This window comes from Arabidopsis lyrata, assembly GCF_000004255.2.
Source record: "Arabidopsis lyrata subsp. lyrata unplaced genomic scaffold ARALYscaffold_3, whole genome shotgun sequence".
Classification (NCBI taxonomy): Eukaryota; Viridiplantae; Streptophyta; class Magnoliopsida; order Brassicales; family Brassicaceae; genus Arabidopsis; species Arabidopsis lyrata.
The window spans coordinates 22,363,801-22,389,229 of record NW_003302553.1 but is presented as its reverse complement, the minus strand read 5'-3'; the positions used below and the strand labels follow the sequence as shown (position 1 = coordinate 22,389,229).

General features: G+C 32.7%; 6 protein-coding genes across 9 annotated transcripts; 4 read left to right on the top strand and 2 right to left on the bottom strand.

Moving 5' to 3' along the window:
- Positions 1-3,468: 3,468 nt before the first annotated feature.
- Positions 3,469-5,791, bottom strand: LOC9322207 (SEC1 family transport protein SLY1). The gene is given in 3 exon segments (XM_021030633.1): positions 3,469-5,053; positions 5,056-5,459; positions 5,610-5,791. Coding segments are annotated over 3 exon segments (1,875 nt in total). The 5' UTR covers positions 5,641-5,791; the 3' UTR covers positions 3,469-3,613.
- Positions 5,792-5,868: 77 nt separating this feature from the next.
- Positions 5,869-8,006, top strand: LOC9320159. Of its 4 annotated transcripts, XM_021030636.1 has the most exons (8): positions 5,935-6,189; positions 6,301-6,348; positions 6,678-6,946; positions 7,031-7,061; positions 7,179-7,252; positions 7,350-7,477; positions 7,613-7,693; positions 7,796-7,995. In XM_021030636.1, the coding sequence occupies exons 1-8, from the start codon at positions 6,024-6,026 to the stop codon at positions 7,851-7,853; spliced, it is 855 nt and encodes a 284-aa protein (XP_020886295.1). In that variant the 5' UTR covers positions 5,935-6,023; the 3' UTR covers positions 7,854-7,995. The 4 variants fall into 4 exon arrangements, with proteins under 4 accessions (XP_002886140.1, XP_020886295.1, XP_020886294.1 ...); XM_002886094.2 differs by lacking the exon at positions 6,301-6,348 and having other exon boundaries at positions 5,869-6,189; positions 7,796-8,006; XM_021030635.1 differs by having other exon boundaries at positions 5,935-6,348.
- Positions 7,816-8,554, bottom strand: LOC9322206. Its single transcript, XM_002884046.2, has one exon. The coding sequence runs from the start codon at positions 8,480-8,482 to the stop codon at positions 8,003-8,005; it is 480 nt and encodes a 159-aa protein (XP_002884092.1). The 5' UTR covers positions 8,483-8,554; the 3' UTR covers positions 7,816-8,002.
- Positions 8,555-8,697: 143 nt separating this feature from the next.
- On the top strand, positions 8,698-11,212 carry LOC9322205. Its single transcript, XM_021030634.1, has 6 exons — positions 8,698-8,957; positions 9,226-9,804; positions 9,891-9,976; positions 10,071-10,381; positions 10,473-10,544; positions 10,634-11,212. Exons 1-6 carry the CDS (start codon positions 8,807-8,809, stop codon positions 10,935-10,937), a joined length of 1,503 nt encoding a protein of 500 aa, XP_020886293.1. The 5' UTR covers positions 8,698-8,806; the 3' UTR covers positions 10,938-11,212.
- Positions 11,213-16,638: 5,426 nt separating this feature from the next.
- LOC110230161 lies at positions 16,639-17,497 on the top strand. The gene is made up of 2 exons (XM_021032168.1): positions 16,639-16,663; positions 17,107-17,497. Exons 1-2 carry the CDS (start codon positions 16,639-16,641, stop codon positions 17,463-17,465), a joined length of 384 nt encoding a protein of 127 aa, XP_020887827.1. The 3' UTR covers positions 17,466-17,497.
- Positions 17,498-19,552: 2,055 nt separating this feature from the next.
- On the top strand, positions 19,553-21,661 carry LOC9320158 (protein WUSCHEL). The gene is made up of 3 exons (XM_002886092.2): positions 19,553-20,212; positions 20,856-20,947; positions 21,040-21,661. Exons 1-3 carry the CDS (start codon positions 19,708-19,710, stop codon positions 21,331-21,333), a joined length of 891 nt encoding a protein of 296 aa, XP_002886138.1. The 5' UTR covers positions 19,553-19,707; the 3' UTR covers positions 21,334-21,661.
- The last annotated feature ends 3,768 nt before the right edge of the window (positions 21,662-25,429 follow it).

The following is a 25,429-nucleotide window of genomic DNA, read 5'->3' as shown; positions in this document are numbered from 1 at the left end:
CGCGCGTAATAATCCTGGTATTAATCTATCATCAATACTAAATACTTATAGATGTTGTTTGACTTGATAGTTGTGTCTCAAAAAGGTGTTGCTTTTTATTACACTAGGGTTGGAGTTATCCGATGTGCAATTAGAGTGGTATGGTTTTCGTGTTATGCGTAAGGTGATGGGTGATCTTGGATTCCATCATGCCGGTTTTGAAGGTGTGCGTCTTGGTATAGTTCGCCGACTCTTAACTTACAAATGTGATGACATGTCAATGTGATATTGGCCTAGATTTGTTATCGTTGTCTTGGTTTTGCTTTATCGGTGTTATAGTTTCGGTATTGGTTTATTATTCCACCTAATACTATCAATATAATAGTGTCTTGGTGTTATTTATTTTATCATTTTATCGTTTTGGGAATTATTAACCTTTCTGATTTATTATTTATGAATTTGTTATTTTAATTGGGTTTGTTCTTTCTTGTGTATTTAATATGATTATCGACTATATCATGTTCGTAATGCGAATTATATACGAAGTACCGCGTAATCCATAATTTTTAACTACATGTATTTGTTGCTGTATCACTTTTTCTAAGATATTCATTTATAACTTTTTCTAGAATATTTCTGTTTATGCGTAATTTTCTTTGATAGTTGAACAATAATGCGTCTGTGTTTGCTATCATTGTTACAAAGACTTAGAACTTCCGACGACTGTTATCATGTTTCTCGACACATAGACGATGCGTGTAGGTTATCATCGCTTATCTCTTCTGTAATTTTTTTTATTATGTTCGTATCCGGTAAAAATTGAATGAGATTAACTGTACTGTTTTGTAGTAATAATTAGAAAATAACCAGTTGCGATTTGACGTCGTCTGTACCGTATTTTATAGTTCAATATATCTACTTGCTTTTAGATATTCCGTTTCATTTTAATATATACTCTCTCCTCTGTTTTATTATTATTATTCACGCTATTATATATAAGCAAACCAAACAAAAAGAACAAAAAAAAAAAAAAAAAAAAAAACAACTACTACATCAACACGCCCGAAAAGAAAGAAAAAAATATTATTTATCGCGATTATTATGGAAATCGCGTGTAATAATAAACAAAATCTCTACAATTAGGGATACTGTTATGATATGCATCGATTGTGATAAATACTAAATTGACACTTTTAATAGTTACAATTTTATTTATATAGTATAGTTTCTGGATATGCGTTATAGTTCTATATATATTTCGCTTTAGTGAGTTTTTGTAATTTAGTCTGAAAGATGTTATATGACATAGTTAAAAACTCTGTTGAGGTGACATACATGATACATAACTTGTCATTGGTTATAGTTTTTTTGTATTACTCATTCAAAAAAGTTGTTTCTAAAAATGCATCGTGTGGTTTTGGTTTCCGTCGTTAGGTAAAATGGAACTTTATTTGCGTCCCTAATAACTTACACCATTTGTATATATTATTATTATGGTGTTGATAATAGAGTGATATTTTTTACCCTTAAGTTTCGTTAGTATATATTTCAGTTTAACTGTTGAGATTTAGTTTCTTTTTTAAAAACTTAATTTATAAATCTTATGGATAAATTCTATATCGTTTAATCAATATTCGTTTTTGTTAATTTTCTGATTTAGTTTTTAATATATATTTTCCATTTTTATGTTCTTTCCAAATAATCGTTAGGTCTACATATATGTATCCCGCATTTATACCTCATTGGAATATTTAGCCGCGTAATCTTTTGTTATGGGTTCTACAATGATACCTTTTACATCTGATTCATGTGATGGTGGTTATTTTCGTATTGCGTCTCTTAACCCTAACATGGGTGAGTGGTCTGTCTCGGTGAAGATTTTGAATTGTTGGTCTGTTTCGCGTGGCACGGGTAGAGAGCTCAATATGATTTTGGGTGACGAGCATGTTAGTTTTTTGATAACTTACCTGCTATACATGTTTTCGATATTAAATTGAATTGGTTTTGTCTTTGACGTTTTATTTGCAGTTCACACAAATCCAAGCCGTTGTTCGTGATGAATTAATTGATAATTATCTTTCAAGATTGATAATCGATGAGTGGGTGAGCATTAAAAATTTTGATGTATCACGGGTTAACAGCATATTGAGACCAGTACCGCATAGATTCAAGATTGTGTTTCGTTCGGACACTTTAGTGCAAAGTATTAATATGTGCTCCAGTAGAACCTATTTCAATCTAACTGAGTTTGTGAGTATATTGAGTGGTATTGTTAATCCGAATATTTGCGTTGGTAAGCCTAATTTATAAATTTATTTGTGCTTTTGGAGTTTATTTGCGGTTCATGTTCTGACTGTATTATTCATGTGTGTGTTTCATAGATGTTGTTGGCAAAATTGTCAACGTGAGAGAGTTGGTTTTTGTTCCTTCCGTGGAACATTCTCAAGGAGGATATTTTGAGCTGTACTTTGGTTTACGTGATACTGAGTAAGTCACTATTCTTTTAAAGATTTAAACCAGAATATAATGTCTTATGACTTCTTCAAATCTTAAAATTAGGTGTATCCATCTAGAGTGTCGTTTAACGGGTGACCTTGCAGTCGAGTTCTATGACTTATGGAAGCATCGTTCACGTAACACAGTGATATGTATTATCAAGTTTGTGAAATTAGAACTATCACAGGAACATAGGTGGAGATGTACCAATGTTACCGGAAGTACGAGGATTATGTTGAATCCGGATCTCAGTATTACCGACGAGATGCTTTGTTGGTAAGTATTTTTTTTTTCCGTTTACAATCAAAACTCTAAAGTTGGCGACTGGACATTCACTGTTTATGGTGTTCTTAATCGGATGTCAGGAATCCTGAAAATGACCAAGTACCAATCATCACACGGAAGGAGAATGCCATGGAGTGATGATGTTCGTTGATTTCTTATTTTGTTGGTGAATGATTTTAAAAGATGATTTATTATTATTTTTTAGCATTTATAATATTATTGAATTTTTTAAATTTCATCATTTTCCATAATTTTACCACACTAAATCCTAAACAATTTACCATTTTTTTCTTACACTACCAAGTAACACCTAAACAATCCCTTATTTCACATGATTTTACCATTTATACAGCATTCTTCCCGCGCATGCGCGCGGGCGATCATCTAGTTCATAGAAAATAACGAGAGATATTGTAGTGAAAAATGTGAGAAATATTTCACTACTTTAGAAAAGATAATGAATATGAGTAAACTAAAATCTTTTAAAATTTAAATAATTATATTTATGCTCAAAAATCCGCATTGATAAAATCTCTTAAAATTTAAATGATTAAATCCGCGTTGCGCGGCTACATAATCTAGTTGTCAAAGTTAAACAGTTTGTTATCTACTTGTCATTTACTTATAACCAAAACAATTAGCACAAAAGGAAAAAAAAATCATTTTACATTCTTAATTAATAAATGGAATTATAAACACACCACATAATTTTATTGTCTAAAAGAAATTTTTTTAACGAGACTGAACTGTTTGTTAAATAACACCACTGGGGATTTTTATAGATTGAATTAAAAACAAAAAAAAAAGTCTCTGAAAAGGCAAAAGAAAAATGAAAGGCAACAGTGTGTAACACTCAGTGACCAGACAATGACGTTGAAGCGACCGGAACTCCCAATCCCATCTTCTTTCCCAAAACGCCAAGCTGCTCCACCAATTCACCTCCGGTAAGAATCTCAGTGGCTCCATAAATTACGTTCTTAACGGTTAACTGTCTCTGAGTCAGCTCCTGCAAACTTCCATATTCAACATAGTTACCTCCACCGATCATGAACACTATAGCTTCTCTAAACGGTCCCTTCACGTGGCTACCACCGGAGCTAGACGACTTTGGAGCTCTTGGGTCCAGGAAGAGGTAAGAATCGATCTTCGGGTTTGGTTTTCCTTCCGTTAAAGCTTCAACGGTTCGAGTCACTGCCAATTGTTGATCACTAGATAACAGATTCTTGACTCCTGCAGTGACTGCGCTTATAGACTGTCCGTAAAGCTTCTCAGCCCAGTCTACAATGTTGCTTCTGCTCGCTGAGTTTGCCGAAGATGCTGCAAGAGATACGTTTAAGGATTTGATCTTCTTCACGTACTGAAACGCGCTTGTGTCAGCCTCAGCTTCATTCAATGCTGCTTCCACGGCTTCGACTTCGGATTGGTTTATGGTTTCTGTGGAGATCAAGTACATGATTGCAAACCGGAGCTTGTCCATCTTTGTCCCTTTGCCTTTCAGAGCAGCCATAAGCTCGGTTCTGTCGATTCCGCCTCTCATCATCATGTCGCTTTCTTTCTTAGTGAAAGCATCAATAGATCTCTCCTTGATCTGTCCTAAGAGCGCGGTTGCAATGTTGGTGTGTTTGTCAATCACTTGCTTTCTCTCAGTTAATTCTGGGAGTGAGTTCACAGCGTTCATGAGATGTTTGGTGTTTCCAATCAGATCTGTCCCGTCAAACTCAGCCCCGCTCCCACCGCCAGTTCTCTTGTTAACCTCCTCAACGTCTCTCTTGTACTTGTTCAACTGCGTTTCGATCTCCACAGCGACTTCTGGAAACTCTAGAGAACTGTTAGCTGACCAGAATGGGTCGGAACTGTCCAGCTCAAACGATTTCATTCCACCTTTCTCTCCCTGCACGTTCAATCGGTTGAGCTTTAACCCGAGAACATCGTGAACAAGAGGCCGGTATCTGAAATCATGCTGAATCCCAACCGAGAGCTCAAAGTTCCTATCGAAAATGCACAAGAGCGGACGCTGAAACGAGCTCATGAAACCGCCACCTTCAGTAAACAGATTATTCTTAGACAAGAGATGATCCCTCAGTTTCTGATCCAACAAAGAAGCCACCATCTCTGCAGGTCCACCACGTGGGCACCGGATAACAGGAACCACACCAAGCGTTACCAACACACAAAATAAACCATTAGCGACCCTTTCGATAATCTCTTCAATCTCTTTATCCCCTGCTGATGGGTCATTCATCCGAACATAAGTAGATTGCTGAGCCAGAGAGAACAAGTTATCTTCCAAAGTATCACAAACTCCAAATACTGATCATGCACTTTCGAGACTTTCTCAACAGAACCAGATTTAAGAGTCCCAGAAGCTAGCTCCTCAAGATGCTTGCGAGGGATCGAAGACGAGAAATTCAGATGAAAGGTATCGTAGAGAGATCTAGAAGCATCAGCTATGATCCTCTGGATGTTAGATTCAGTGGGTTGAACAAAGTACACAGCGGGAACATCGTGAACGGGTCTTCGATCTTTGTCTATGAGAAAGTAAAGTGTAACTCCATGTTTACGCAGATCCTTGACATGGATCAATGGAGATAGAATGTTCTGACAGAATCTGTCGTAGATCAAGATCTTGTAAACTTCTTCGTTTGCAGTTCCACTTGGATTCAAAGGTTGGTTCAGATTCAGCATCCGGATTATACATTCTGCAACCGAATCAAAGATCTAACATCAACATTTACTCATAACAAACCAGAATTCTCTAAATTTTCAGATTCCTATGGAAACAATCAATAGATCGAACACAATCTATGAAACTGAGATCATTTCACATTGAATTATAAAGAGATAATTACCAGTATGTTTCTGACGGAGATTGAGAGCCATGGAAGCTTGAGATTCGGTGGATTAGAGAGCAAAAAAACCTTGTCAAATTCTGAGCTATTCCTCTCTGAGAAATTCAGATAAACGATAAAAAGCAGTAGAAACAAAGGGATCTAAATCTAAAATCGATCTAGAGAAACTTCAAACCCAGAAATCAGTGATTACTGACGAAGATGTATGTAACGATTATCACATCGCCTGGTGAACAACGAAAGAGCTTTTCTCCGAAGAAAAGAATGGGCCTCATGGGCCTCATGGGCCGAGTCAATTTTATGATAAATTCGGCCCATCTTTAGCTTTCGTCACCTTTCTCTTTCTTTCTCCTCTCTGAAAGAAAATGAGTGAGTCGTCGTCGCCGGCGACTGGAGTTTTTCCGGGAAGAGGAAATGGGAGACGGAAGAGAAGGAGATTGGGAATGTTTAGGTTGCAGAAACATGAATTATGCGTTTAGATCATTCTGCAATAGATGCAAGCAGCCTCGTCTTTTCATGGATAACAATACTTCTCCAAACTCTAAGTGGCTTCCTCGTATCGGAGATTGGATCTGCACTGGTTCGTTCTTTCTTCTCCTATCTCAGTTCAAGTTTCTTTCGATCATTACATACAAGTGTTATACCGTGAGAGATGTTCTCTTTTTTGAATTTCGGAATTTGTGTGAATTAGCTTCACAGATTGTGCTAATGAACTACACAAGTAGGATTGATCTGAATCGTAAGTTCTGAGTTCAAATCCTTAAACTTTCAAATGCCCTTTTCCATTTGATGTTTCATTAGATTGGAATTGTGAATCAAAACTATAATTGATCTGAATCTTAAGTTCTGAGTTCAAATTCTTAAACTTTTAGATGCCCTTTTCCAGTTGATGATACATTAGATTAGAATTGTGGATTAGTGGCTTTACTTATAACTAGGTTGAGCTGTTTTGTGTGTTCTGTGTTATGTGGTATATGGAAATTGCTGGTGGGTGTGGTGTGCGTGCGTATCTTCTTCGTGCTGTGTTTGGTGTGTGTGTGTGTGTGTGTGTGTGTGGTGTGGCGATAGGTTGCACTAACAACAATTATGCATCACGAGAAAAGTGCAAAAAATGCGGGCAACCTAAGGAAGTAGCAGCATTGTCAGCACTTGCAATCCCTGGAGCTTCTCTTCAGACTCATCTCCATTACTTCGCTCGTGGGCCTGAGTCAATCGATCAATCTGGTTCCTTACTTGCATTCTCTAACGCTGCAAATCAAGCTTCGGTTCATAAAGAATGGAGGAGCGGTGACTGGATTTGCAGATGTGGTTTTCACAATTATTCCTCTCGTATACAGGTGAGGAAGTAGGTTCACAATGCAAAACCGACTTGCAGATTCCGGCTTGTTGTTTACTCATTTCTGTTTTGTATGTCTCTGCAGTGCAAAAAGTGCAACGAAACAGCTCCACTAGGTATGTTTTTCTCTATTTTGACTCATATGGATGCTGCGCAATTCTATATAACATAAAGGTCTCTGATATTCGTTCAGAACTAGTTTTTATTTTGGGAAAGTTTGTTTTGGGTTGCAGCCCTTGGAACAAAGAGATTAGCATCAGAAGCTTTGGCTCATGAATGGGATAGCAAAAGACTGAATCAAGGATTTGTAAGGATTAGTTAGAGCGCATAAATTGATTAGTACATTCATAAAATTTACTTGCTGCTTAACCTTTAACCTCTGTTTCTTCTGGCTCATTGTGCAGACAAGCATGCAACCACATTCAGCGATATATGAGTCTTTTCCTGGCATGAGCCCAGGAAGGATCTCAAATTGGCAGGTTCCACTCCCATTTCTACAACAACATTCAACACCTGCTTTACTTGGAAAAGGGTACTGTATTGATCTCTGGTCTCCATTGCTTTCTTGTTTTCTAAACGCAAGAACTCGGTTTGAGATTAAGTTTTCCATAGTCTCTTGAAGAACTTTTGCAACCTCCCCATTTCTTTGTTTTTACTGATTACTCAGAGCGAAACAATGGCGCGATGGAGACTGGATGTGCACAAATTGCAAGAATCACAATTATGCATCTCGATCAGAGTGCAATAGGTGAGTGTCTGCTAGTCTTTTCGGTGAATGATTCTGGTTCTATGCATTGAGTTAAGGTAAACAAAAGCCAAAGACAATTTTATTTTTCTTTTCCTATGTCAGGTGCAAGACTACACGAGATATTTTTAATCAGGACATAACTCCAACACAACAATCTTGAAGAATCATGAAGAGTGTTCTTTAGTGTATCACAATTTGGTTTGTTGTTTTTGTTTGTGATTTGGCTACACATTACTCGAAACTAACTTGAATATATAAGCCTCAAAATGTTTTGAAACAGGGAATGCAGACACAGCTAAAAAGCTTTTCTTAACCCTTTAAGATGTTCTTAGGATCAAGAGGCGGCGTATCGAGCTGATAAAGATTGAACGCCGGTCCAACAAACCGGAAAAGAATCCAACCTCCGATGACAATGTATATCGACGCATAAGCCAATTTGTTCAGCCAAAACAACAAACCTTTCTCTCCAACATAAAGCTCCAATGCCTTCTCATTCAATGTCATCTCCTCCCATGGCTTTTGTACAGTCTCTTTCTTTTTACCGTTTTGTCCTCCTCCTTCTCCTGAACCCTCTTCCCTCATTTTCCTTCTGGATCCTCTTTTGAATCTTATCTCCACTCCATCCAACGGTTGAGAGATCTTCTCATCATCTCCTCCACTGTTTACACAGTTTATCGATAGAGTTCGTCTGTTGTTACGATGCAACAGGAACTTGGTTTGTGTGTAAGATTGTTGCTGCTTCAGATTGATAATGGTTGAACTTGGAGCTAAAAAGTGAAGAGTTTTCATTTTGTGTTGTTTTTAAGATTTTTGTAGCTTCGATGAAGAAAGAATCGATTTTGCCAAAAGATAAGCTTTTTCATCTTCAACCGTTAAAATCCTTTGATCCACTTATTTATCGACACGTGTCTATTCGAAATTAATGGGCTTTTAAGAAATTAAATGGCCCAGAAGTTTTAATTGGCTGCCGTAAATACCGAGATTACCCTTATACCGTCACAGAATCACACTGACAAAAGAGTACTCGATTCCAAATCGTGGACTAAGAAATTTTGAATTTTCTGTAACAAGAGGATTAGATTCGATTGTACGATTCGGAATCGAGCGAATCAAATGGAAGACGATTCATTTCTCCGGCAGTACCAGCCGTCGGAACTTAAGATCGTTTCGGAATTTCTGACGAATTGGCTTCCTTTCTTATCTAAAGATCTATGCAAGGACTGTAATCACCTTCTCTCCAATCGAATCCGTTCTCTTGACCCAGGTAACGATTTTCAACTGTTTCTTTGAGAAGAGAAAGTTTCTGGTTTCTATGGAAAATTGAATATTCTGTGTAGAAAACGGCGATTTCTTCATTGTCGTACTTGATTCTGCTTTTTTTATTGTTTTTCTGCTAAATGACAAGGTTAAAAATTTAGGGTTTGGTAATTGGAACAAATAGGAGGCGAGAGAGGAGCAATTATGTTTCTAAATTTGTGAATTAAGTTATCATGTGTAGTTGCTTATGAGAAATCATATTTCATTTTGTGTAGGACTTTGTAGTAACACAGATAAAGTTGATGGAGAGTGTAAAACTGATTCTTGTTCGGTGGTGGGAACTATGGGATCAGAAAGAGTTAGTAACAATGTGGATGGGAAGTCGGAAAATGGCGAAGACTGTGATAATCATCCGTTAGGTAGTTGGAAGGAGAGTGAAATTGTATTTGGTTCCATTTCTGAAGTTTTGGGTAGTGTACTGCCCTCTAGACCAGCTGTTGTTGAAACAGCAAGCCCTCGGATGTCTTGGGCTGATATGACACAAGAAGATGATGAGTTCGACGAGGAGGAGGAGGAGGAAGAGCAGAGGGATTCGAGTAGGAAAGGTTTTGATGCGAGTTCGATGAGGACTCCAGTGAAGCCTAAGTTGTCTAGAGATCAGAGAGAGAATCTCAGGCTGATGAATGTGAAGAGAAAGAAAGACTTCATTTGTTTGGAGAGAGTTAAGGGAAAGATCGTTAATGTGCTTGACGGACTTGAGTTGCACACTGGTGTTTTTAGCGCTGTGGAGCAGAAACGGATTGTTGATCAAGTGTATCAACTTCAAGAGAAGGGACGAAAAGGAGAACTTAAAAGTGACTTCTTGTTTCGATCTGAAAATACTCTTATCTCAACTGTGACCTATTTTTAATCTGAATCTTGTCTTGTTTTCTCTCTGTAGAGCGTACATTTACTGCTCCACATAAGTGGATGAGAGGCAAAGGACGTGAGACTATACAATTTGGCTGTTGTTACAATTATGCTCCAGTAAGTAACGTTCTCTGTCATACTTTCATTGATCTGTATCATTCTTAAAAAAAAATAGTTAAGAGTTTTGCCTTCTTGTATGTTGGGTTGATAGGACAGAGCTGGAAACCCACCGGGTATCCTTCAACGTGAAGAAGTTGATCCATTGCCTCCTCTTTTCAAAGTAATCATAAGAAGGTTGATTAAATGGCATGTACTGCCTCCAACTTGTGTGCCCGATAGCTGCATTGTAAACATCTATGATGAAAGTGACTGCATACCTCCGCACATCGACAACCATGACTTTCTGCGTCCGTTCTGCACCATCTCTTTCCTCAGTGAATGCGATATCCTCTTTGGCTCAAACCTGAATGTTGAGGGTCCTGGTGAATTCTCGGGTTCATACTCAATACCGCTTCCTGTGGGGTAAGCAAGTTCTGAAGAAGTCCCAATATCAAAACTTTTTGCTACTCCTTGTCGAATATATAACAAAGATTGGTTTTTGGGCATTTTTCAGATCAGTTCTGGTGTTAAATGGAAATGGAGCTGATGTAGCTAAGCACTGTGTACCTGCAGTTCCCACAAAAAGGTTCTATATATTGTTGCATCAAATTTTCTTCTATAAACAAACAGCAATTTTCTCATATGAGTTTGTTTCTTCCCGGATCTTTTCAACAGAATATCAATCACATTTAGGAAAATGGACGAGTCAAAACGCCCGGTTTGGTTCACCCCAGAGCCAGATTTGCAAGGGATCGAGCCATTGCCATTGGAGCTGAACCGCTCTGGCTCTGCTTCAAGGTCCTCAGGATTAAACAACCATAACAGCACTAACCGAAGAGGACATGGACGTAGACGAGGAGGCAATAGTTATGAGTCAAGAGGTTACTATAATCCTGAGAGAAGCAGTGAACACAATGACTCTGGAGACTGGCCATCAAGCCAGAGAAGAGGAATGCCACGTCCTAGTAGAAGAAACTAAGGTTAAATTCTTCAACTTCTGAAGCTGAAATTTATAGGTTCTTTCTTTATTTAACCAATTTTCCATATTATTAATTTGTGCAACATATTTTACACAACGTTCTGAATTTTATTTTTTTAGAATTCAAACAATTTTTTATGTCCGGGGTAGTTTTTTTTTTTTTTCCGATTTTGAATTTTTGACCGTATTTGTAATTGTGTAAAATGTATAATATCTACAGTTCGATTTGTCATTTGTGGTTTAGTGTGAATTGTTATGTGGATTGTTTCGCTTTACTTTCTTTTTTATTTTCCTTTTTTTTTGTCAAAATTTCCAATTGATGTGACTAAAGAATTTCGATCTACGAGAGCATATATATATTATATAGTAATCGATAATTGATTTGACCAAGTAACCAATACTTTCATATTTCATTTATATGTTTTTGTGAATATAGTGTACAATTATCTCAATTTTTTGACTGACTACAACTTATCGTTTTATCAAACCTTTCGAACATGAGTGACTTATATGAATGTGGCCTTTGCTAATCTGATTTTCAAGGTGTACCTTATAAGAAGAGCTCGACTATTTTTATTTAAATAATTTACAATTTTGAAAAGTTACACACTTACTTTTTAAAATAAATAAAAAATTACCGGTTACAAAAATAAAATGGAAGAATCAAAGAGAACGAAATAATGAAAGAACACGTGGGTTAAGGGATCTAATAAGAATCTCTTTCTTAAAATCAATAGAAAGAGAGAAGAAAAAGGGTTTGGGTTCTATTGAGTATGACACTTTATATCTCAATGAAAAGCGCCGATGTGTTGTATATGAGATATGGAATGATCTTCTCATCTCAAATCCCTATTCGATTTTTTTAGCATCATCATTCTCTTTTCCACCATTTTTCTACTTTCTAACAAAGTAACAATGTATCCTATTTTCTTTCTTTTTTTCTTGATACATACTCCCTTTGTTCCTTGAAGTTTGATGTTCTAGTGTTTTGAGTTTGTTCCACAAAGATTGATTTTCTAGATTTTTTTTTTTTAATTGATTTTAATAAATCGTAGATTTTAAGACGTAATGATTAACTGTTTCAGATTACTATTGGTTCATAGTTTATTAAAAAATATTTAACAAAAATAAATAATTAAACAATGATTGTTTCTTAAGAAATGTAAAATCTCTAGAAAGTCAATCTTCTAGGAACAGAGGGAGTATTAATTTTACTTTTTTTTGTCTTTTAAAAACCATGCATCTAAACAATTTTATCGGTTAAGTTTCAGAAATTACGCTACCGCCACCATTTTTCTAAATATGGTGTACAGTATAGATGAGTAATCATTTTGTTTGCAAGGTTTAGTGATCAATCAGTTTGCCAAATATTATTTTGTTCTGCAGTGTGATCACAAAATTTTGTGGATGTTATCATGAATTTTTTACTAAAAAAAACTATTGCTTGGATATTTATTTAAATGAGATTTTATACATAACGAATTTATAAGATCGTTAACATTGTATAATGATATAAGTTGCAGAAAAAAATATCGTAAAATGAAATTTTATGATGATTGGATACATTAATTTGTATAATGGTGGAATAAATTTTTAAGACATTAATAATGATTTTTTTACTTTGTAATATATCTTAAGCGAAAAAGCGAATTTTGCAATTTCATGTTTTATTAAACATTATGGAGATTTCCTTGATCAGTAAACTTTTTGCATAATTTCATTAAAAAAATTTACATTCTGTCATTATGCGTGTTACCAATGGGAACCTAAATCTCTAATATTTATTAAAAAAAAGTCTCAAATTATTATGAGTCTTAAGCTCATTTTGTGACAATGCGAGTAAGATTTAAGACACAATCAGCATGCTTTTGCACTTAATAGGTACCCCTACTACATAGTAGTATTAGTATAGTACATGATTTTCCTTGTCTGATTTTGAAACTTGTCTCAAGTTTTATAATTAAATACAAAACAAAGAATGAAAGTTCAAGAATCAAGATTAATTATCATATGTTGGGTTGATAGGGGAGTGAGAGAAGGAGAGCGATGAGAAAATGATTACCCGTAAGAAAAGGAAAGCAAAAAAAAAGCAGCTTTGATGTGTTGTTGATTTGGATAAAAGAGATGTGTGTGTGTATGTGCATACAAAACACCTTTTCATGTTAGCCCATCACCATGTATTGATCTGTCTTCTGTTTAATTGATCTTGACCATTTATCTTTCCAAATAACGACCCCTGATTTTTTTTTAAAGTTGTGTTATTTATTTTTAAAGAAGAATTTTGTAACATTTTCTGAACGTTTGTTCCTTCAGAGACATTCGAAAAAACTCACCTAAAACACTATTTTTGAATAATATTGAATTTTTTTAAAAAATGACACAATCTTTAAACAAACATTCTTTTCCCCAGGGATCAATCATATAGAAGGGTGGAGTTTAGAGCTTGCTAATTTATAAGGGAATTTGAATATAAGAATACTTTATGTCTCTCTTTTTAACAAAAAAAATCCTCTTAATTTAATATGTATCCTCCAATCAAATTAACTAGATCATAACCCGTGCTATAACACGGGTGTGAATTTTTTTTAAAAAAAATTAAATTGTAAAGGTGTATTAAAAAGCAAATAATAAAATAAAATCAAAATTATAAAATTTATATCATAGCATGTGTAATTTTATTTGTTAATAGGATTAAATGTTGTATTATATCAAATCAAATTAATTAATAATGCTTATAATAAAGATTAATCATTAATGAAGTGAAAACAAATCTCTCTCCTCATATTTTCATCTTTATATCAGTCGAAGCAATGATGATAACTCTTCTCTAACTTTCTAGGAAACTAACACTTTGCTTTTTCTTTCACTCTTCTTATCCTATTCCTTCTAAGAAAAAAATGTACATGCACGACGTAATATAATAATCATATTCATATCTATCACCCTTTTCCTAAAACATGTAAAACAAAATCTGTGTTTCAAGTTTCAAGTAATTCATTTTTCCAAATTTTTATTACTTTTTCCATAGAACAATTGTTGTTTTAAACATTTGCTTGACTAGTATAAAATCACAAGTTTTGTGTACATTAGATGCAGAAAATCACTAGTGGACTACATTGTAATACTGTATCAGTTTTTTTTTTTTAATCAAAAGCAAAGTACGTGGTTTAAATTGGTAGTTCACATCATCACACTATTAAATGGGTGGAGTATCAATGGAATGAAAAAACGACATCACTATTAAATGGTTAAAAAAATATGCAGAATTGATACGAAAGACAATTCTACGGTTGCAAATTACCAATATATGTATCAACGTATAGGAAAATTTCAAGTCGTCAAGATGTTGGAAACGTCATGTGCGTTGAATATTCTATGCAATTTCTCACACACACCGTAAGTATAATCAATAAATCGACAGTGAGAGAGAGATAGAGAGAAGTAATAAATGTCACAACCACCAATGTAACTGGTGCAGTTGTAGGTGAAAGGTACATCTTCTATCCAAAATAAGAAGCTTACAACAATAGACATTTCCCGTTTATATGATGTAATATTCCATCTTTTAAACCATATGTAACGGCTTTAAAGCATATATAATATATACACACACTTATAAATATGCATGCATAAGCATGTCATGATTGTTTCATCCATCTTCACGTACGGTGTGTGTGTTTGAATGAAGATATAGGTGATGATGATGATGAATATGTGTGTGTTGATGATGATGATACTAATTCTCATGAATTCACTTCATTTATTGTTTGCATTGTATTTACGTTATCGAAGAGCGTGCTCTTTCTTCGACAATGAAATTCCTTCTGCACCACTCTTACTCTCTCAATCTCTCTCCTCTCTCTGTATATATACATTGAATTTAATCATGGTGTAACAAAATTAAATTAAGTCATAGAAACAAAATAAAGTAAATTGAAGAGTGTAAGAATTTTGTTTTGATTTCAACAAAGTCTAAAATTATTATCAACACAAAATTATTATTCTTATTATTATTACTAGGACTTAGGATCCCGCGATGTCGCGGAAAAATATATTTCAAAAATCATTAAAAACAATATCAAACGAAAAAATCATAATGAATTGTAATAATTTTGAATTTTTTAATAAAAATCAATATATATTTTACAAAAATTATGATAAAGAAAACTCTCACAAGCATTTATTAAGTATATTAATATTAGAAAAACAATAATAAGTAACTAAAAATCTATTCCCAAGTGCAAAAAGCATAAACTAATAAACCAAATATTACAATGGTCTGATAAATAAGCCAAAACGTTCAACGTCAAATAAACCAAATGCTATTGTGTTAAATTAAACGGTAACAACAATTCATTTAAATATATTTCAGTATTTAAATATTTTTTAAAAATATGACGAACTTATCCGAGAAACGCAACCGTAGATACCAAATATTCCAAAAATTGCAACTGTTCGTCAATTATACCAAATGTTGTAATAGTTCATCAAATATACTAAAGATAACAATGGTTCGTAACACAAAACCAAAAGTTGCAATAATTCATCAAATAATCCAAATGTTGAAACAGTTCAATTAAATAGTTACAATCTCATTTAAATACATTTTAGTAATTAAGAATTAAAATAATAATTTATGAAAAGTTACACCGAGAGACGCGGCGGTAGATAATTAAATGTTATAGCTATTTATAAAATAAACTAAAAATTGCAATTGTTCGTGAAATAAACTAAATATATAAACCAAAGGTTGCAATTGTTCGTAGAATAAACTAAATATTGCAATAATTCGAATAAGCGGTTTCAACTGTTTATGAAGAGTTACAATAAAAAACGCAACCATATAAAACATTCAGAATGCAATTTATATATAAAAAAAACATAACCGTAAAATATATATTTTAATTAATAAAAACATTAACGAAAAGTTGCGATAAAAAGACGCAACCGTTCAGATGTGCAAATGGTATTTATTAGATTGCTATTATATATAGATTATAACACATAAGTATTGATTTCAATAAAGTCTTTAATATGAGCAGATTTGATTTTAGATTTGTTCACCTTGGTTTCAAATATCAAAAAGGAGCTTTGTAACTTTTTTTTTTTTGTCATCTTGTAATATTAAAATCAAGGAAAGGATACATAGAAAGAATACATAAGCCGGACACACCGGAATTAAAGCTCACAAACTCCGACTAAATTAAGCTCGGAACTTCGAGAGACAAAACTCGCAAATTCCGACTAAACTAAGCTCAGAATTTCGAGAGACCAAGCTCGCAGATTCTGACCTAACTAAGCTCGGAACTTCGAAAGACAAATTTTGACTACACGGAAACAGATTCTTATACAAACAAAAGCTCTTAAATGAGCTTTGTAACTAAAACAGCTTTTTCTTAGTTTAATAGATAACCACTCAGCAAAAAAAAACACATGAGATATAGTTTACCTAATAGAAAATTTTAACATACAAATATTCTTGACAAAAAAATACATACAATGACTAAAAGTATAATTATTTTATTTGAAATTCTGAATAAATAGACTTCACTTTCCTATAGTATGTATATGTAATTAATTACTTTGTTAACTTTAAAAGACAGCCCCACAAGATTAGTAACAACTTTTGAGGGTAAAGCAGGAGGAATGTTTTATATACCAGTCAGAACAAGAATTTACAACATGGAAGTATCATTTGAACATGGAAATGTCATATCAATTTGCACGTATGTATATGTTTTCTTTATAGAAAACCTAGCTACTTTGTTAATTAAAATTTTAATTAGTATCTTTAAAGATAGTAACATGTATATATATATATATATGTGTTTAATATAATAGTTTAAATTCATGTGTATATTAGTTTCTACTTCTTCTTAAAATTTCAACAAATAGTTATATTAATCTCAGACATCATCAGTATTTTTATCTATTTATATTTATAAAATCTTAGGTTGAAAACAACATACAAACAACCTTCGTATATGAATTAAATATTAAAGTGGCATAATATATGGAAAATATCTTACAATCAAGTCTTGACGAATAATTGAAACATATTAATAATTTAATATTGTACGTTGATGAACTAATTCAACAAATGATCTAAATATAAACAGTGTAACGTAAGGTGTAAATAGCGAATAACATATGACAGACTGAATATAAGGCTCGGATCGTAGAGGGGACCATGCCATATTCCAAACCCTATTTTCCCCCATTAATTTCCGGGAAACCAATTATTATGTAGAAAATATAAAAACTAATTATAAACGTATTCATGAAATTAGGGCAAAAGTACAAACTGAAACTAATGATGCCCTAAATGAAAATGAAATCTCTGCAATAAAGAAGAGTGGCTTTAGGGGCCACGTAGACATTAGTTACAAAAGCTCTGAGTCTTTAGCCCTCTCCCCTCTGCCTCTTCAACAGTACTTTACGACAATGAAAAAGATCGTGATGCGTAAATCAAGATCCTCTGTTTCTCACTGCATGCTCGTTACCATACGTACTCATAGGAGTTTATAAATCAGAGGGCCTATAGAAAGTGTATTCTAAGTAGCAACCACTATGTAAATTGTGACCATATGTTCATCTATATATTATATATACACTACATACGCATGTAGAGTAACAAGACATTCTTTCCTTCTTCTCAAAAAGACATTCACAATCAAACCAGAGATATAGTTTAATCATTTCTTGGTTAGTTTATAGTTTGGTGACTTGGTGTAATTTCCGAGTAGGATAAATTGGACCGTTGATTCAATATATAGAACAAATGCCAAAAGACATTACAAACTTATTCTCGGATATACCAATCGATTAGAGTTTTAAAAAATGAGTAATCCACTAGTCTTAATTGGGATAAAACTGAGTTTATCTAGGTGATCAATTGGGTCTTTTGCTAGGGCAACTCCCAAAAAGATTTTTTGTTATTATTATATATATATATTTTTATAAAAAGATTAATTATAAGACTTAAACGTTTAACAAATATATATATATATATATTATAAGACTTAAATCCTTAGATTGTTTTCAAATCTATATAGTTACAATAGTTGGTTTGTAAAAAGTTTTTTTCCCCCAGTACGTCTTTGCACGTTGTGTTGCTCATGAATCCGAGAAATCATGGGGGCTAATATATACAAAACTATATACTAGGAAATAGCCAAGCAACTTTGGTGATCGGATCTTTAAAATTTCATTTAAAAAAAAAAAATTCTTATCAGCCGTATCTTCAGGCCATTCCCCATAAAAACTATAATAGCTTCTATGAAATTTGTAGAATTCGTAAGAAAAAAGATACATTGAAAATCTCTATATATCTTTTATATATATGACTGTTACGTAGAACAATAAGACTATAGGAAAGTTGGGTATTGTTCCTTTTCAATTACAAAAGTCATATTCACTAACCAACAACTATACTAAAACGTCAAAGCCCTTCAAACTCATATAACAAAATGAATAAATTAAATCGCATATTTCTACAAAGATCCATGCTCCTTATATATAAATTCGTCACACTTGTTTTATAAATTGTAATTGATAGAAATTATTTTCATTTTTAAGATAAAGATATAAGATGGAAACTTTCAGTGAAAAAAGAGAAGATAAAGATATATAGTAATTCTTCTACACATTTCCGGACGATCCCCACGAAAAATATCCTATATTATGTGTCATGAACATGTGTCCATATGGAAGGAAAAATGTATTTTTATGAATTATCAAACGTTATTCATTTTTTTATCATTCATTCTAGAAAAAATTATAAATTGTTTTCTTTCATTCCTACGAAACAATAATTCACATCGATCTTTAAGATTTTTTTTTTTTTTTTTTTGTTTTCTGTGTGTATGGGTAAATATCTTTCATACGTAGACAGATACATAACAATTAAAGCTGGTGAAGTAATAATTGAGAAGAGACAGAGAAATTGAAAAAAGAGAGTTTGTTTTTCGTCTAAGTAAATACCGATGATGCCCTCACCTTTCTAATTCCCTCCTTTGTCCCTTTCCATTTTCATGTTTATTTCTAACTTCTCTGTCCCTTTCAATCCTTCTCCACCAGATATCCTCTGATTCGATCCCAAACAATTTTTGATAAAATTTTATTAATTATTCTCACTAAAAATTTCAAGAGTACTTTCGTTTATTCCTCATTTACAGAAGATAAACAAATATGAAAACATTTCACATGTGAGTTAATAATTTCTAAACACAATTATTTATCTTAGGTTAATGCACGACGATGACCTGATCTTTTAAAGATACTATATTAGGGAAGATAAGAATTCAGTTTCTATTATCTTACGAGCCCTATATAATTTAACTAAAGATATATAGATAGTTGACTAGAGAATTTCCTTCCTAAACATAACATTGTAGTCGAATGTTAATTCTAATGAACATTTTTCTTTCTTATATCCACATTTTTAAATAGGGTTTTGTATGTGGAATCATATCTACATGACTACATGCATAAAAGAATAATACTGAATAACTGATTTCTAGAATATTGCAAAACTTTTTTTTTGGGTCCCCTTGTATGAATATATGACTCAAGACCTTTACTTTCTCTCTCTCTATATATATATATATCTTCTCTCTCACACGAAACCTAAAATCTCTTTACTACCACCAGAGCAAGTTGTTTTCTTGCTAAATTCAAGCTTCTCTTTCTCAATATCATTCTCTTGTTCCTCTCTAGTCTTGATCTTGTTAACTGTTAGCTTTGTGAAGAAAAGTCGAATCAAACACACATGGAGCCACCACAGCATCAGCATCATCATCATCAAGCCGACCAAGAAAGCGGCAACAACAACAACAACAAGTCCGGCTCTGGTGGTTACACGTGTCGCCAGACCAGCACGAGGTGGACACCGACGACGGAGCAAATCAGAATCCTCAAAGAACTTTACTACAACAGTGGAGTCCGGTCACCAACAGCCGATCAGATCCAGAAGATCACTGCAAGGCTGAGACAGTACGGAAAGATCGAGGGCAAGAACGTCTTTTACTGGTTCCAGAACCATAAGGCTCGTGAGCGTCAGAAGAAGAGATTCAACGGCACAACCATGACCACACCATCTTCATCGCCCAACTCGGTTATGATGGCGGCTAATGATCATTATCATCAACATCATCCTCTACTTCACCATCATCATGGTGTTCCCATGCAGAGACCTGCTAATTCCGTCAACGTTAAACTTAATCAAGACCATCATCTCTATCATCATAACAAGTCATATCCCAGCTTCAATAACGGTGACTAATTTCTCTTATACATGCTTTTTTTTATGAATTTATTCATCAGGTGGTTATATATTACTAAGAGATCCATTTACACCAGGTAGCTAGTAGCTACATCAAGAATTAGCACACAAAAAAAGACCTAACAAGATCTACATATATATGACTTTGATAGATATATTATGTATATGTAATGACATATAAAAATGTTAGAAATTGTTAACAAGATTTTAAAAATGCTGTTGTTCTATGAATTTATTCAGATTATTTTTAAAATTAAAAATGCCGAATATATATTGTTGGGAACCAGTTACACACTATCTATTACATGAATTAGTAAAAATAACCAAACCCAAGAAGATGTTATATATATGTACATATGATTTTGATAGATATATGTATATGTAATGACGTATATGTGAAGTTATGAATCTTGATTGGGGCAAACCAAATTTGCATCTAAAGAACGGTTTCTTTGTTGTGTAATGGAAACTAGACTCACGTGCATTTTATTTTCATTTTTGATTTTTAACAGAATTAGGGGATTTGGGTTAGTAGAAAAATCACTAATTTTATGTCTCTTTCTTCTTCTTTTTCTGTATAGTATGGTGTGGAATCATAATATATGCTCACTGATACGTATTTTTTTTTTTTGAAGGGAATTTAAATCATGCAAGCTCAGGTACTGAATGTGGTGTTGTTAATGCTTCTAATGGCTACATGATGAGTAGCCATGTCTATGGATCTATGGTACGTACCAAACTTTAAGTCTTTTAATTCAAATAACATATATCCTACTTATATGAATATAAATTTAATGAAATTGAGATTTTTGGGTGAAGGAACAAGATTGTTCTATGAATTACAACAACGTAGGTGGAGGATGGGCAAACATGGATCATCATTACTCATCTGCACCTTACAACTTCTTCGATAGACAAAAGCCTCTGTTTGGTCTAGAAGGTCATCAAGAAGAAGAAGAATGTGGTGGCGATGCATATCTGGAACATCGACGTACGCTTCCGCTCTTCCCTATGCACGGTGAAGATCACATCAACGGTGGTAATGGTGCCATCTGGAAGTATGGCCAATCGGAAGTTCGTCCTTGTACTTCTCTTGAGCTACGTCTGAACTAGCTCGTACGCCGGCGTCGCACCGGATTAAAGCTCTTTCCTTCTCTCTTTCGTTCTCGTATGTTTCGCAACTATGGTTCGCTAGTGATTAATTAATGATGCAGTTATTATATTAGTAGTGTCTCTCGTACGTAATTTGTAATTACTAGCAAGTATCGTCTAGGTTTTAATTGTAATTGACTTCGTTTTATATATCTTTATGATGAATATGTTAAAATTTTACTACTACGTAGTTGGGGGTTTGATTACCATAGATCCGGAGGCATGAAAGAAATGGCAGAGACGATGTACTATACTTGATTGCAAGATTATCGAATCATCATTTTAATAACCAGTGATCTTGAACCGACATCAAGAATAATAGTTGTTTTATAACAGAACTTGTGAACAGATGATTGTTTTCTGGTAGTTCAAAACTAAAACAAGCAAGTTACTGTACTTTTTAGAGGAAGAAGGTATTTTAGTTTTTTTTTTCCATGTTATATATACAATCAGCTTGATCTATGGATGGATAATCATGGAATAATGTAAAGAATGTAAAACATTAGTTGATCTCTTGTACACGGTCAAGGGAAGAATGCCAACCTCGAACTCTTTTTGGTAACATTAAACTATGGGAGGGTAACACCGGCAACGAAGTAGGTCAAGGTCTATTAGCAAACCATTACAATTTAAATCAAATTTTGTCATTGATAAGTTAGAATTTGTTGTTGTTTAAATACTTCGTAAATAGTTTTTGAAGTAATAAAATTTAAATCTATACTAGTATTTTTGCAACACTTTGGTGACGGGTGGGTAAAAATGCTTCCGGATATATCGGATACCTGACCCGTTTTTAAAATTCCTTCACAAAAAATTTATTGGGTCGGGTTATATTTAACCTAACTCATACACCGGATATTTCATATTCAATAATTTAGATATTTAAAATATTTGATTAAGATTTATAATTATGATTCTCCTATCATCTTTGTTTGATTTGTTTTTAAATGTTTTGAATCATCATATAATACATAAAGTTAAAAAAAAAATCAATTTTTTTTCTGCATATACTGTGATTCAAAATTTTTAAAACGGACATATATTATCCAATTGACGAAAATATGTGTTCAACGTTCTACATGGATTAAAATATCTAGGTAATGATTCAGAATCAAATCATAAATAAGAACATTAATAAAATAAATGAGTTTTTTTGCTGGACGGGTTTGGCGGGATGGGTTTTTGAATCAAAAATAATAAAAAGATTAAAATATCATTAATCCGCCGCTTCAATACGGATTAAATCTTTTTTTTTTAATGCCACAAATATTAGACATATTAATCTCATTTAGAAAAAATTGTATAAAACCAAAAATTGTCCCGTGGTATAATGTCTTGTGGTCTTAGAGGATGATATGATTTGTAAACTTTTATATATAATAAATAATCATTAAATTTTAAAATAAAAACAAATCACGGGACGGGTTAAGAAATTACGGAACAGGTTATATTTCGGAAATGATTTATATGGCGGACGAATTTGAATTAATATTTATATACCGCTCTAATATGGGTTAAATCCTCTGTTTATTAATAATTGTCTCGTGGACTCGTGGTATACTGTTACTTAATAACAATTATAAACTATAATATAAATAAATATGATATAAAGAGATACAGTTTACAAAATATATTTATACTAACTTTAAAATTAAATCATCCCGCGGTGTACCGCAAGTTAAAATCTAGTCGTTTTTAAAAATATAACAGTTATCAACCAAAATTGAGATTGTAGTGAAAAATTTGAACCCTAGTCCTTAAACGATCTCTTTGTACCCTTAATTTTCCAAATGTTTGTCATACATACTAGGGGTGCACAAAGTGGATATCCTAGATTTTGGTGGTATCCGTGATCCGCTTTGTTCCGTCCAAATAATTAGTTTTCTGATATCTATTCGCTCCGTAATTCACTGGATATCTATTAAAATCTAGATTATTTGTCGGATATCGAATCTTTTAGTATATATATTTAAAAATAATTATAAAAATAAAAACATTAATAGAAAAAATTAAAATTTACTTCAAAAATAGTAAAATTTATTAAAAATATATATTTCTCTCTAATTATTAAAACTAGTAGTTAAATAATTAATCGGATGAACATAAATTTATAAATCTTACAAATAAATATAGTAAAATTATAATTTATACCTCCTCCGTTTCAAAATATAAGATGTTTTGAAACAAAAAAATTTGTTTCACAATATAAGATGTTTTCAAATTTCTATGCAAATTATAGATTAATTTTATATTTTATATTATTTATATTATGCAGTCTCCTGATAAATTAAACTTTTTAAAAGTGAATATGTCTTTTGATTTACTTTATAAAAAACTACGGATATCAGAATTTTTTGAATCGAAACGAATAACAGATCGAAATGGATCTAAGAGATATTTTACCGAGTCATAATGCATTGATGTATGTTTTATTTTTCCTTTTCGTTCAAAACGAAATAGTTAATGATGGTCATCAATGACCACTGATTGATCACTAAAAATACTTTATTGAGCGTGTAGGAAGACTAATGTCCCAGTGTAATCTTTGGCTACAATTAACTAAGTACATACTAGTATATGATTAGTTCTAAATTCTTCTTTAGTACTCTCTGTGTTCCTGAAAATTTGATGTTTTAGAGTTTACACATATATTAAGAAACAATCATGATTTAATCATTTAATAATTTTTTCCTTTTATTAAATATTTTTAATAATGTATGTACTAATAGTAATCTAAAACAGTTAATTATTTGTAATCATTACGTCTTGAAATCACGATTTGTTAATATCAATTAATAAAAAATAAAATAAAAAATTAGAAAATCAATTTTTGTGAAACAAACCTAAAACACTAGAACATCAAACTTTCAGGTATGAATTAGGCGTCAAAGTGGCTCGCGTGTTGTGAGAGCGCGTGTCATTCAATATTTCTAAACAGAGATTTTTTTACAAAGAGCTATCCTCGAGCCGCGTGAACTAAAATGACACGAGGAAGAAAAATGATTATTTGGTTAGTTGATCTATGTCATAGATCTTGTTCAATGACCGTAGCTTTTTATAGAACTGTAGAGAAAAATATGTTATACACTCATAAATAAATTAGATGGGTTTTATTATATGGGATCTGTCTGCTTTTAAATTTTTAATCATTATACTATAAGGTCCGTTTGATCAAAAAAAAATACTATAAGGTCCGTTTATTGTGAAATGTGTACGAAGAATAATAGAGTATAATCATTTTATAAAAAAAAAAGAATAATAATCTGTTAAAAAAACAAGAATGTGGCAGTTAGGGACATTGGTGCAGCCATGTTTTATAGAGTATATTTTTTGTAGTTTGAACCAATTCTTCATCGTAAACTACGCTCATAATTGTTACATTGAAAACTTTAATTATGTTAATGGATCTCTTTTTTTTTTTTGGCTGGATTGCCTCGTTATATGTTCTTTCTATTGTTATCCAAGTTTTGTCCAAAAAGTAATACCAGTAATTATAATGGTCGAATTAGTTAGGGAGGTGGACTAGATATTTTTGTATTTCCACAAAATGAAACTAAACATGATTTATTTAGATTTAAATTGTTTTGCATATGAACAAACTAATTTGCTTGCAGACCAAAATAACATATATGTGATGCTATTTATTATACAAACTTTTTATTTATTTTTATGTTGTTGTTACCGTCGGATTATAAACTTATAAGTGATAACAATGGATTTTCTATTCACTAATGAACATTATTTATATAGCAAGTGGAAAATATATTGGGTTTTTTTTTCATGTATTAAGGTATCTTAATTCTTGATCATTTAAACAGAGTAATTCATACTATTTTTGATTTGGTAAACCAAGACGGAGCTTTACATGTATTTATTGGATCAAAAGATCACAATTTAGTTAAACCTCTTTCTGCAGTTGATAAATGATACTCCCTCCGTTTCGTTTTATTTGTCGTTTTAGGACTTGAATTTTGTTTCGTAATAGTTGTCGTTTTAGATTTTCAATGCAAATGTTTGGTAAAAATTTCAGTATTATTTCTATTGTTTTGATGTTTTG

What these genes read in the sequence shown, in the direction of transcription:
- LOC9320158 (XM_002886092.2), top strand. Translation starts at nt 19,708, where the DNA reads ATGGAGCCACCACAGCATCAGCATCATCATCATCAAGCCGACCAAGAA. An exon ending in ATATCCCAGCTTCAATAACG is followed by an intron (nt 20,213 to 20,855) that starts GTGACTAATTTC and finishes TTTTTTTTGAAG; the next exon opens with GGAATTTAAATCATGCAAGC. An exon ending in GCCATGTCTATGGATCTATG is followed by an intron (nt 20,948 to 21,039) that starts GTACGTACCAAA and finishes TTTTGGGTGAAG; the next exon opens with GAACAAGATTGTTCTATGAA.
- LOC9320159 (XM_021030635.1), top strand. Translation starts at nt 6,024, where the DNA reads ATGGGAGACGGAAGAGAAGGAGATTGGGAATGTTTAGGTTGCAGAAAC. An exon ending in ATTATTCCTCTCGTATACAG is followed by an intron (nt 6,947 to 7,030) that starts GTGAGGAAGTAG and finishes ATGTCTCTGCAG; the next exon opens with TGCAAAAAGTGCAACGAAAC. An exon ending in CAACGAAACAGCTCCACTAG is followed by an intron (nt 7,062 to 7,178) that starts GTATGTTTTTCT and finishes TTTGGGTTGCAG; the next exon opens with CCCTTGGAACAAAGAGATTA.
- LOC9322206 (XM_002884046.2), bottom strand. Translation starts at nt 8,482, where the DNA reads ATGAAAACTCTTCACTTTTTAGCTCCAAGTTCAACCATTATCAATCTG.
- LOC9322205 (XM_021030634.1), top strand. Translation starts at nt 8,807, where the DNA reads ATGGAAGACGATTCATTTCTCCGGCAGTACCAGCCGTCGGAACTTAAG. An exon ending in AATCCGTTCTCTTGACCCAG is followed by an intron (nt 8,958 to 9,225) that starts GTAACGATTTTC and finishes CATTTTGTGTAG; the next exon opens with GACTTTGTAGTAACACAGAT. An exon ending in CCTGCAGTTCCCACAAAAAG is followed by an intron (nt 10,545 to 10,633) that starts GTTCTATATATT and finishes TCTTTTCAACAG; the next exon opens with AATATCAATCACATTTAGGA.
- LOC110230161 (XM_021032168.1), top strand. Translation starts at nt 16,639, where the DNA reads ATGGAAATGTCATATCAATTTGCAC. An exon ending in AATGTCATATCAATTTGCAC is followed by an intron (nt 16,664 to 17,106) that starts GTATGTATATGT and finishes ACTGAATATAAG; the next exon opens with GCTCGGATCGTAGAGGGGAC.